This window comes from Alnus glutinosa, chromosome 1 (assembly GCF_958979055.1).
Source record: "Alnus glutinosa chromosome 1, dhAlnGlut1.1, whole genome shotgun sequence".
In the NCBI taxonomy this organism is placed as follows: Eukaryota; Viridiplantae; Streptophyta; class Magnoliopsida; order Fagales; family Betulaceae; genus Alnus; species Alnus glutinosa.
The window spans coordinates 25,758,323-25,771,176 of NC_084886.1; the positions used below are offsets into that span (position 1 = coordinate 25,758,323).

Consider the following 12,854-nt stretch of genomic DNA (forward strand, 5'->3'; position numbering starts at 1 on the left):
GTAATATCATGCCTAGAATGAATGTCCCATGCTAATATGATAGCCATTGATACAAGATTAGTGGTAAATTTAATTCCCTATTTTTCAACTTAATGCATACACATATACATATGATATAAGAGACCGAGAGAAAGGACCTCAATGGCAGCCAAGCAAGCCTTCTCTTTGGAGATATCTTCAGGCTCGCCTTGCAATTTTGGCATTGTGATATAAGAAAATAAATAAATAAATTATTTGAGAGAGAGAGTCATGATTGAAGATTGAAGAAAAACCCACCTCCAAAACACCCGTCAATGAAGACGCACTAATCCAATTGGGTTGCAGTCCTGAACCAAGACCCAAAAAAATATGAAATGAGTTAAAAGAAAGAAAAGCCAAATCCTCAATATTTATGAAAATATATTGAGCTCAAACTATATGAAACAAAAGAAGCACCCCAAAGAATAAATTACTAAAACTTGATCCAATTCATCATTCAAAAGGAGTATGATTAAGAAGAGTAAGAAGTGAGAACTCTTCAACCAAAAACATCATTCACCCAAATCTTTGTTCACTAGCCAAGCATTTCAACAGGAAAACCGAACCACACCCTAAAAGAAGAAAAACCCACCCCCAAAACACCAGTTAATGAAGACCCAGATCAACCATTTCAATCGAAAAACAAGCCGAGAACCACTGATCGACATTATCTTAATCACTTCCAAGAACTAGAGCTAGAGCGCTTTGAACTGTTGCAAGTCTTTCTGAAAGAAAATGTGCAGAGGGAAACAAAACGCACGATTTGTTGATGCGTTTGGTAGAAGGAATCGTCCTTTGGTATGGTTGGTGTCCTTCGCGGTATGGATACTCTATGCTTTTATCTCTTTCTCTTAACCGAGCGAATGGATGAGATTTTTGGGAGAAAATCCAGCCGGCTCTCTGATGGGGTTTGCATCTCCAAAGCATGAATGGATTTCTGACAAGAAATCCCTAAAAAAAGGGAATTCCTCTAAAGAAAACAGCAGACCAACGGGATTCGTGGATGCATTTGGTAGGAAAATCGTCCTTCGATATGCTTCCGTCGAAGAACAAAGAAAAACAAAGAAGATGCTAGAAGAAAAAGAAAAAGAAAAGAGGGGAGAAATATCTAAAAAAACCAAGAAAAAATATGATTCATATGAAAACCAATAAGGGCAAAACGGTCAAAGCACAAATGGGAAAAAAGCAGAAAAAACGAAAAGACTATAAGACCCCGGCGGAAAAAAACTGCTTTAACAACAAAAAGGGCAATACAGTAATTTAAATTAAAAGACCAAAAAGCCTATAATTTTTTTTGAGTCAAAGGATTTAAAGGGGCAAAAACATAAAACTAATGCAGGAACGAAAAGACCCAACATTCCTTCAAAAAAAACATAACTCTGTACAACTTAGAGGGTAAAAAGTAATTTCAATGTAAAAGACAAAAATGTCCAACAGATTCCATTACCAGCCGAAGAATAACAGGGGTAAAATAGTAATTTAGTAATCAAATGAAATGTTGAAAGACAAAAATAACCCTTCCTGATTTAGGTCCAATGAAGAAAGATGAAGGGTAGAATCGAGAAAAAAAAATGTCAAAGAAAAAATATTGTTCACACATTCAAAGAAATATTTACTGTCCAATGGGCTTTCACACATTTTATAATAATATAAAGTAAAGATTTAATATAGTATAATAATCTAGTAGACTTAGTAGTACACATATATAGTTATGTAACATATATGTTATACTTTATGCTTATTATATAATTAACTAGATATACTTTTATAAAATAATTAACTATAATTAGTATTTTTTTTTTTTTTTTATCAAAGTAACCTATACTTAACAATGCTTACTTTCTTTTTCTTTTCCTTTTTTCTTTTTTTCTCTAAGCAATTTATAGGAGAAAAGGAGAGGGAACAATGCTTACTTCTTTTTTGAAAGCAATCAAGCATCTTAAATTAAGTACAACGCAAAACATACACAACATCAAAGATACACAAGGGATTTCCTCACTAATAGAAAAAGCTTCTATTAGTGATTGACCTGTCATGTTTTAAGACAACTCAATGCACCTCGAGCATCATCAATGAAAGTGTTATGAATACTCCAATTCATGTCATCTCTCTACAACGCTTGCACCACTTAAATTGTATCACCTTCCATTTCTACCCTTTGCATTCCCAGCTCTTGGCATAAAACAGTAGCCCACCGGCCAACACGAGAGAACAACGCTTACTTACGTGTGTATATATATATAGTATTCATATGAAGTTGTATACTTGTGTGACATTATATGATTATAATATTATACTTATAACTTATGAATTAAAAATAATATCATATGATATGAGATTATCTATAATAAATTAAGAAGTAATGAAATATAATAATATAGATATAAATACTAAGTAACCTATATAAATACATACTTATATATATATGATCAAGCTTACGAATATATGTCGAGCTAACGAGTCAAGCGATCGAGCTAGGTCAAGCTTTATACGATCCAAGCCCACGAGCCCTAATCGAGCATGGCAGGCCGAGCGCTAAATGGGTCAAGCTCGGGAGCCCCCGTCGAGTTCCATCAAGCGAGTCAGGTATGTATCACTTACTAATCGAGCGGGTTTCTACAGTAACGAACGGGTTTGTATAGTGCCGAGCTCGAGTTGGATCAAGCTTAACCGAGCGGGACCTTAAGCCCCGCCGGCTCGTTTACAACCCTAGTACGTGTATATATATACTAAAAAGCGATTTTGATGCAGATACGTAATTACCAGTCATCGTCTCTCTAAAACGCTCTCCCTTCTCTCTAGAAATATCTTAAAACAACTATTATCGGAAAAGATTGGCTGGTTCACCAGCCATGGGAGTGAAGCTTTCCCTCCCCACCTTTATTCTCCCCACTTTCTCCTCTAACCGCCCAACCAACCAACCAATCAAAATCCTCGAGAGTTTGCTCTCAAACCAACCAAACAACCAAAAACCTCAAGAGTTTTCTCTTGAACCCCTTAGCTTCCGCCTCTTCTGAGGTCACTATCCTGCTAGGTTTAGTTCTAGCAAATTTTCTACTTTTTCTATATTCTGCCTCCATACTACAGATTACCCCAGTTTCCTCCATCTTTCTCCATCAAGTTTTTGTGATTTTTGGACAGGTTGTATGATTGAAATTTTCTGATCTAGATCTATTCTCATCTGTCCACTATTACAAGACATGCACCTCATCAGTGGGTTTACCGGCGTTCCCCACTTCCACTGACTGTCACCATTTCCTCCTCCGCTGCCCACGCATCGACGCGTGGCTCACACATGCCAGGGAGTGTTTCTCTCTTTCCGACGAGTGGTGGCCACGCTCCCCTCTCCCTCCTTCCCCCGCCTCAACTTTCTGTGGATCCAGGCAGCTCTGGCGCTCTCTGCTGATGAGAGGTTAACCCTCGGCGACGGGTGGTCCTCACGTGTCGTCAGTGTTGGCTCGCACTCCCATCCACAATCGCCTATCTGTAGTTGTTTAAGTTACTGTTTTTGTATTTATTTCCTTTGTATTTCTAGGCTTTTCTGTTTTTGTAAGTTCTCCATGTTCATCTATGTCTCAGTGTTTGGGTCCCCTGGGCTCTTTACACACCCCAAACCACCTTAACTGGTGGCCCCAATTCTTAGCATCCGTGTCACGAACTATTTGGCCCGCATCTTCGGAAGCATTGCTTCCGCGAACTTTCAATCCTAATTTTTATTTTAGGTTGTCTAGGTCTTGTTGTTGTATTTTCTTTTCTTAATGTAATTTTTTTCATATATATAAGCTATTTTGATGTTATTAAATAGAGGGCTGCTATTTTGTAGACCCGGTTACGACTTGGCTAATGTGGCAGTGTGTGCCACGTCAGCTCAAAGGAAAAGAGAAAAAGAGGAGAGAGAAAAAAAGAAAAAAAAAAAAAAAAAAAAAAAAAAAAAAAAAAAGAAGCCGAAATGAAACCTGAAAGTGAAACGAAAATCCCCAACGCAAATGTCTGAGAAGTCTCTCCCTTCGGGATAAAATTTACCTCTCTCAAGCAACAGCCACTGTACACCGACCGCACGCTGTACTCCGCTCACCACCTACCGCCCACCGTACGCTGCTCAAAGAGAGCACCACACAAGCAAAAAACCATTGACAAAAAGGTAAGAAAGAAGAAGAAAACCATGTAAAGGATGGACTAAATGGTGGGTTTTTTTTTTGTGTTCCTCTTAGTCTTCGCTTTAGATATGGGTTTAGATATTTTCAAAATCTAATGATCTGAATAGTGGATTTGTTTCTCTTTTTTTTTTCTTTTTTTGAGTTGTTTTTTCTGGTAAAATGACTTGGGTATTAAGTTTTTAGCTGATTCGTAACATATTTGATCTGGTTTTGTTCTTGCACGGGTTCGTTGTGTTAGAATATATGGAAGGTTAGAATATATGGAAAATATATTATATTTTCCATATATTCCATATTTGGTTGATATTGTAATATTCTCTATTTATGGGTTAATTGTAATCAAATCATGGGGATTTGATTACTATATTTGATGGGGATTTGATTACCAAATTTGTATTTACTCTAAACCCTATAAATAGGGACCTTTGTATTGTAGACAATCAAGCATTAAGAGCATAATGTAGCCCTCTAGGCTTTATTCTGTGGACGTAGGTTATAGACCGAACCATGTAAAATTCTCTTGTCTGTTTTCTATTATTCCGCTATTTGTCTTAAGTTTTTCATCCTATTCTATTTTCTTTCATGGTATCAGAGCCATAGGTTAACGCAAGTGTTCGATCCAATAGTCCTGTAGAATTTTTCTTTTTTCTTGTATTTGAATTTTCTCTTGATAGTCAATATTTTGCAGATCTCCTCACCATAGATCTTGCATAATTTCTGACAAAAAAAATTTTTTTAAAAAAAAGGGGCCTGCTGGCCGTCTCAACACAACCAAAGGCCATGGAGATTTCATTGAACTCATTGGGGTCAAGCCAAACCTGCCTCTCCAGCACTTGAGGACCTGTCCTCCAGCCACCATCTCCAGCGATCTTCCAACAGCGACTTCCAGAAAAGCAGACGGCTCCATCGCCTCCAAGATCACCGCCATAGTCATCGTCACGCACCTCCACGTGCCGCCCAAAGATTCTACCCATTCGATCACTTGCCACCTCAGTCCTCCAAACACATCGCTAGTCAAGCCATTGGACAGATCAGCCACCGAAAATTCTAGATCCACAAAGTTCACAGCCATCCGATCCTCAACGCGCCTTCACGCGCTACCTGCATATTTTGCTGCTCCGTTCCAACACGTTCCACGCGCCTCCTCCGACATTCACGTGCCACCTTCACTAGCCGTATGAGGATGCAAATCCCGGATCCTTGATTAGAATCCACCGATCTACCTAACCGTCTCAACCACGCGCCTCCATGCTCCGCCTCTACTAGCTGAGCGTGTCCTCCAAGCGCCAAGGCTCACATATCCAGCGTCCGTGCGTCACACCGGATCGCAGCCCTGAGGGCTCACAAGTTTAAGGTGCTCCTCCATGCACCAGATCTGAACCCATCCGGTGGCTTTCAAGGAAAAAAAAAAAAAAAAAAAAAAAAAAAAAAAAAAAAAAAAAAAAGGAGGCCAAGTTGCCCATATTATTCTGGCCCTTTGTTGGCTCCTTATTTTGGTCATTGACCTATTCTTCTTTTGGCATTTAAGGTGTTCCCTAAAACCCATGCACATTTCAGCCCACAATTGGCTCCTGTTCTTTGGCCCATAAATGGCCCCATCTTTCTTTTGGCATTTAAGGTATTCCCTAAAACCCATGCTTCTTTGCCCCATAGATGGCCCCACCTTTCTTTTGACATTTGAAGTATTCCCTAAAACTCATGCCCATTTCAACCCACAGTTGGCTCCTTTTCTTTGGCTCATAGATGGCCCCACCTTTCTTTTGACATTTGAGGTATTCTCTAAAACTCATGCCCATTTCAGTAACATTTGACCTATTGATTTGACTTTGGCCCACAGTTGGCCTATTGATATTTAAGGCGCATTTTCACCATCACCGACTTCCTCCACTCATCGTCGTCGACTGTCGTCGATCGTTGTCATTTCCAAAAGAAGAATAAGCATTTATTGCAAACTTAAGCTTTCAGAATCTTCTACCTTAAGTTTAAATGGGGATGTTAGAATATATGAAATGTTAGAATATATGAAAGGTTATAATATATGGAAAATATGTTATATTTTTCATAGATTCCATATTTGGTTGATATTGTAATATTATCTATTTATGGGTTAATTGTAATCAAATCATTGGGATTTGATTACCATATTTGATGGGGATTTGATTACCATATTTGTATTTACTCTAAACCCTATAAATAGGGACCTTTGTATTGTAGACAATCAAGCAATAAGAGTATAATGTAGCCCTCTAGACTTTATTCTGTGGACGTAGGTCATACACCGAACCACGTAAAATTATCTTGTCTCTTTTCTTTAATTCTGCTATTTGTCTTAAGTTTTTCATCCTATTCTGTTTTCTTTCACATTGAAAATGTATATGGTGCTCGCAAGGCTCGAGTGGTTGTTCTGTAGTTTTGCCCGTTTGGTGAATACCATTGGTTCATTTCATTTCCGCAATTTTTTCAGGAGGTAGATCAGCTGCTAGTTGATCTTGTGGTGTATTCTCCATTTTTTGGGCTGTTGGGTGTTATAATCTGGTCTGTACTACTCTGTTGGTTTGGTTATTTGTGTTTAGATTCTGGTCGTTATTTGTTTGGTTCAGCTGGTTAGCTGTTTGTGTGTAGTTGCTTACTTTCTTGTTCTGCTCTCTCTTTTACTTTCATATGTAATTATTGAATTTGTTGCGATGGTTCTTCTTCTTAGAGAGATTCAGAAAATTAGTGTTTTTCTCTACTGACGAGGAAAAAGTTCGTTTAGATATGTCATTAAATTATAAGGTTGAATACCTTATTAGTATTTGAGTTTTGAAAACTTTATTTTTTGGTACCTAAATTTCAAAATATATCGCAGATAGTACCTAAGTTTTGTGAAAAGACGGACTTGATAACTCCGTCCATTTTTCCGTCCAAAATTTAACGTTTTGCCAAGTGTCAACCCCTAAGAGGTGCACATGTTTTAGTATAAAAATATAAAAATCTTTAAAAATTAATTAAAAATTTTAAAAAATATTAAAAACTTAAAAAAAAATTGAAAAAAAAAAAAAGAAAAAGAAAAAGATGAGGGGTGGCTGAGCCACCCTTTGGCCACCATGGGGTGGCTGGCCACCCCCATTTTGAGTACAAACTCCACCGAAAGTAGCAGCAGTTTGGCCGGAGAGGATGGGGTTCAACAGGGACGATATCAGATCGGCAGAAATCATGAGAAATTAAAATTCTAGGACTCGTACCCATGCTTGAACTTCCCGAGAAGAGATCAAAAACCATTTCTTGAACCTTAAACAGAGCCAAAAATGATCGACTGTTGAAACCCAATACTCCAGAATTTAAAAGGGTATCGGAAAAAAAAAAAAAAGTTTCATTGCAAATTTACAGATTATTACAATAAATCTGTTGCATTGTCTTTCTAAAAATTTACAGATTATTACAATAACTTTTTATTTTATTTTTTCGAAATTAAGAAGCGTGAATCTATCCACAAATGTTGGCTAATAGCCTAATAAAGTGACTTAATAACATAAAAATGGTTTGGAAATTGGAAGCCACTATTATATATTTCAGAAAATTATTTCCTAGCCTCAATTACTGACACAAATTGTCGCCATTTTGCAGGCCAACCTTTTTTTTCTTTTTTCTTTTTTTTTTTTTCTTATGAATTTTAAAATTATTATTGAATTAAAATTTATCAATAATAATTATAAAGATAATTGCACCGTTGGTCCATGTGGTATGCCATAATTATTTTTCACTCCCTATGGTTTAAAAAGTTCATGGGAGGTCCTTGTCGTATGCAATAATTACAAATCGATCCCTGGCAACAAATTTTGTTAAAATTTTTAACAGATTCCGTCAAATGCCACGTCAGCGACACGTGTCGCCAATAAGCTGGGGGCGGCCATGGATCGATTTGTAATTATTGTATACTACGAAGACCTCTCATGAACTTTTTAAATTATAGGGAGTGAAAAATAATTATGACATACCACAGGGACCAACGATACAATTATCCCGTAATTATAAAATTCATGTCAATTTTATGAAGATAAAAATAATAAAAAATAAAATAGTTCGTAACATTATTCGAGATAATGACATTCAGATAGAACATTTCCGTACAAGATCACATATTTTTATTGAAACCCAATTAAAAACTCACTGAAATGTTTGACCAGAGAATCATATCTCATGGAGTCATGGAATCCACAAAAATTAGTCATTTAAATTGCTAATATTTTGAGCAACTATTGTAATAAAGTCAATGTGGGACTTGATTGTCCGAATAGATGCTCAAATAGTTTAAAATTTATTTACTCAATTAATCCCTTGCTGGTAACAACCCTTTTGTAGCCTTGCACTTCCGCAGCTCAGTGGCCATGATGGACATTTTGAAAACAGAAATGATTTTTTTTTATATTTTGTGTACATCTTCCGTACATTTATTTTTTAAATTAATTATTAGATCTATTAAGACCCACTAATGTAGTCGTTTTGTGTACAAAAATATCAATAATAAAATTATCACTTATAATAGTATGAATCCTTATAGGATAGGGTTATATTGAGAGTGTTGAACCTCAAGGACTACATAGGAAATAGGAATTGCTATCAAATTTTTCAAAATTAAATATAACTTCATTAAAAAATAAGTTTCATTTTATTTTATTCAGGGTTAAAACAAAAAAGCCCCTCAAACTACCACTCGTTCTCCAAATGGCCCCCAAACTACCAGTACTTATAGTCCAGCCCCCCAAACTATCAATTGCTTTTTCTTTACCCCATCTGTCACTTTGTGCCGTCTAAATGGATGGAAACCGATTCACGTGCACATCACGTAAGTCTTTTAGCCCAAAAGCCCGAAAATACCCATCGCCCTAACGTTGAGATTCCACCCATTAATTTGAGTTAAAACTTGATTTTTCCCTTTTATTTTTTCATTCTTCATGACTCGATTCCACCGTTGGTCACACGCCCGGAGCTCCATACAACCCAGGGACTCCATCCATTGAACCGGCGCAGCAGTTCGGCGCTCTACAGAATACGATCCCGTATTCCAGCAGCCCATTAGCAACAAATCCCGAGTGCGAGTGTGAAGTTATCCGTCGACCAAGCCCGAGCACTTCGATCCAAATCCCACCACTGGAAAACCGAAATAAAGGTACTAAATCTCGCATATGTTTAGTTTTTAGGGTATACTTCTTTCCTGTTGATGCTGATTCATAGCAATTTATTCTTGGAGAGGTTATAGGGTTTCGGGTTGGTTGATTGGTGAATCCACGTCGCCAACATGTCGCGACGTGGCCAGGAAGCCACCTGGCACAATGGCGACGTGGACAACGTTGCCACGTCGCAAAATGTAAATTTCACGACATCCTGATCATCCACGCAGTATCCACGTTGCCAGTGACATGCGGCTAACTACATGTGGCAAAAATCAAATTTTTTTGTAGTGAATTCTTGAAAAAAAAAAAAAAAAAAAACAAAGAAATGAAACGTATTAAACATAGATTAGGATCACATTCCATTCTTGAAATATGGCAAATATATATATATATTCTCCTGTAAATTTTACACATTATTCAAAATTGGGAAGAAAAAAAATAACATGTTAAGCATTTTATTCAATTACAAACTATTCTCTTTTTAACTTTACATTTTTTTTGTCTTCTCCATTTCTGTATTCAAGTTGACCAGTGAAAAAAAAAAAAAATTGTAATTTTATAAAGACTATGTTTAAAAAATGGTAAATGTATAATAAATCTCTAAGTCGACACGTGATTTGAAATTGGTCCCTCACTTTTTAATTTTAAATATGTACTCCTTAACTTTTTCGTGTTTTTGAATTGGGTCCTTCCATCCATTTTCCATCCAATTTTGTTAACTCCGTTTGGCTGAATCATTTAATTAAGCCTAAAACGACGCCGTTTCAATATTTTCTTATTTTTTTAATAATTTTATTTAAAAAAATGAAAAAATGAAAAAATAAAAAAAAAAAAAAAAAAAAAAAAAAAAAAAAAACTACAAAATAAAAAATTGATGGGTTTTGGCTTTTGGGGATTGTCGAATCACCCTCATGGCCCTTAGGGGTGGTTCGGCCACTCCCATAGGCAAACCCTCTAAAAAAAATTTAAGCTTTGCCCATGAGGGTGCCCGGCCTGGGGTAGTTGAACCACCCCCATGGCCCATGGGGGTGGTTTGGCCACCCCCATTTAGAGGGTTTGCCCATGGGGGTGCCCTCCCTGGGGTAGCTGAACCACCCCCATAGCCCATGGGGGTGGTTCGGCCACCCCCTTGGCCGGCCACCCCCATGGTGGCACCCCCCCCCCCCCCCCCCCCTTTTACTTTTTTCATTTCTTTCAAAAAAAAAATATTTTATTATTTTTAAATAAAATTACTAATAAATAAATAAATAAATATTGAAACGGCGTCGTTTTAGGCTAATTAAATGACTCAGCCAAGCGAAGTTAACAAAATTGGACAGAAAATGGATGGAATGACCCAATTCAAAAATGTGAAAAAATTACGAAATTAATGTTTAAAATTAAAAAGTGAGAAATTATTTTCAAATCGCGTATCGACTCAAGAATTTATTATACGTTTACCCTTTAAAAAATGATCTAAAACTATAATTTATTCACAATGATCATTTGGTTATAGAAGATTAATATCACGTAGATTTATAAATTCATTTTAAAATTACTGAATTTAAAATTATATCGATTTATTTAGAACTAATTTGTATTTTCCTATGTAAGTTGAAAGCGTTAGGTAATCATATCATAAAAATTAACGGGAATTTGTAGAATAAATAATATCATTAAACTAAGGAAAATGTTAATTTATTTATATTTGGTGGTGTAAGGTTTTTTTTTTTTTTTTTTTAATTGGAGGTGTTGTAAGGTAAGTTGTCTTCTTATACATTTTTTTTTAAAAAAAAAAAAAAAGATAAAAAAATTAAGATAAACGTTCAAATTCAAAAAAAAAAATTAATTAACCATTAAATTTTTTTGTGAAAATAAACGGTCTACTTCAAAAAAAAAATTCCAAAAAAAAAAATATATATATATATATATATATATATATATATATATTAAGATAAACGTTGAAAATTTTTTGTGAAGATCCAGATTCTAGAGACTCACGAACACATCCCAGTCGCTGGATTTACAATGGCACATCGTAACCGTCCATTTCTTATCAGCTGCATTAAATGAATCAAAAAAACTACCCCACTTTTACAGTCACTTCGGTGTAGTTTTGTTCTGCCCTCCCCCTACAAACAACCCCACTCACTTAAAAGTTGATCAAACGGTTGTGGATTAAAGAGCTCATACACATTTCACCATCTTGACCGTTCAATCCTAAAAAACCATCTGTTGTGCATGCCCTGTGGTGCTGTCCGGCTGCTCAGGATGTATGGAGCTGTGGACCAGTTTGGTGTCAGAAATCTCCCTCTTTTTTTCCGGATATGGTGGACCTGGTTTCATACTTGCTATCTAAGTTAAATGCTGATCTTTTGAGTCTTGTTGTGGTTGTTTTACATAGAATTTGGTTAAGAAGAAATAAGTTTATTTTTGATGGTCAGTTTGTTCCTCCTCTGAAGGTTTTTCTTGAAGCATCCCAGCTGCTTGAAGACTTCAACAGATGCAACCTAAGGGAGCCTTTCTTTTCAGTCTCCAATGATGACAGTTCTCGTTCTTGTTCGTTTTGGGATCCCCCTGTGGCTGGCCTTGTGAAAATCAATTGGGATGCCTCTTTGAATATTAGTTCTGCTGTTGTTGGTATGGGATGTGTAATTAGAGATGCTAATGGTTTTGTCCTTGCAGCTAAATGTGGTGTTTCCAGAGCTGTGGCAGAACCGGTCTGTGCAGAAGCTATGGCAGCTCTTTTTGCCCTGGAGTTCTGTAATGACTTGGGTTATGTGAATGTAGTGAGTGAGGGTGACTCTTTGCAAGTCATTAAAGCAATTACTGATTCAGAATATCACCTCCATAAAATTGGCCATTTCCTGAAAGCAATCAATCAAAGAGCTAATGATTTCTCTGTCTGTAAATGGAGCCATTGTGCTAGAGATGCCAATGAAGTGGCACACCTCCTTGCTAGAAGGGCTGCTTTTTCTGGTCTTTGTAATGTATGGACTGAAAATATGCCTCTGTTTATCTCTTCTGTTTCTTTTAGAGACCTCTTAGTCTCTAGACTGTAATAGTCGTCTTTCTTAATGAGAAGATTACTCTTGTTAAAAAAAAAAAAAAAAAATCCTAAAAACCCATAAAGAACCTTGCACTTTTCTCACCTATGCCTTTTCATTTTGTGCGTTACTTTTTCATTTTTCTTATCTTCTCTTCCGCTCCTCTCTCTGTCTTCTATCAACAAAACGTTGTTGCAGATTCACAGATCTCTCAAGTTCTTAAAGATATAAGCAAGGTAAGGGTAGATTGTCTGTCAAAACTACCTTGTAGCCAACATGTCTCTCTCAAACATTAATTATTTGCTCTTCTACTGCTACTTTTTTATTATTATTATTATTATTATTATTATTTCTTTCTGTCAATTTGATATATAAGTTCGAGTTGCAAGTTATGTTTTCCATGATAGATTTGAAATTCATTTGCGGCTGGCTTATTAGTGATGGTTTCTGATTTGTTTCTCTTTGTTGATATGTAGCTGGAGATCTTTTCTTATTGATTT

General features: G+C 36.3%; 1 protein-coding gene across 1 annotated transcript; it reads left to right on the forward strand.

Annotated features, from left to right (window-relative positions):
• The first annotated feature begins 11,634 nt into the window (after positions 1-11,634).
• On the forward strand, positions 11,635-12,369 carry LOC133858339 (uncharacterized). The gene has a single exon (XM_062293808.1). The coding sequence runs from the start codon at positions 11,635-11,637 to the stop codon at positions 12,367-12,369; it is 735 nt and encodes a 244-aa protein (XP_062149792.1).
• The last annotated feature ends 485 nt before the right edge of the window (positions 12,370-12,854 follow it).

Excerpts from the sequence above, each read along its gene's own strand:
- LOC133858339 (XM_062293808.1), top strand. The coding sequence starts at position 11,635 with ATGGTGGACCTGGTTTCATACTTGCTATCTAAGTTAAATGCTGATCTT.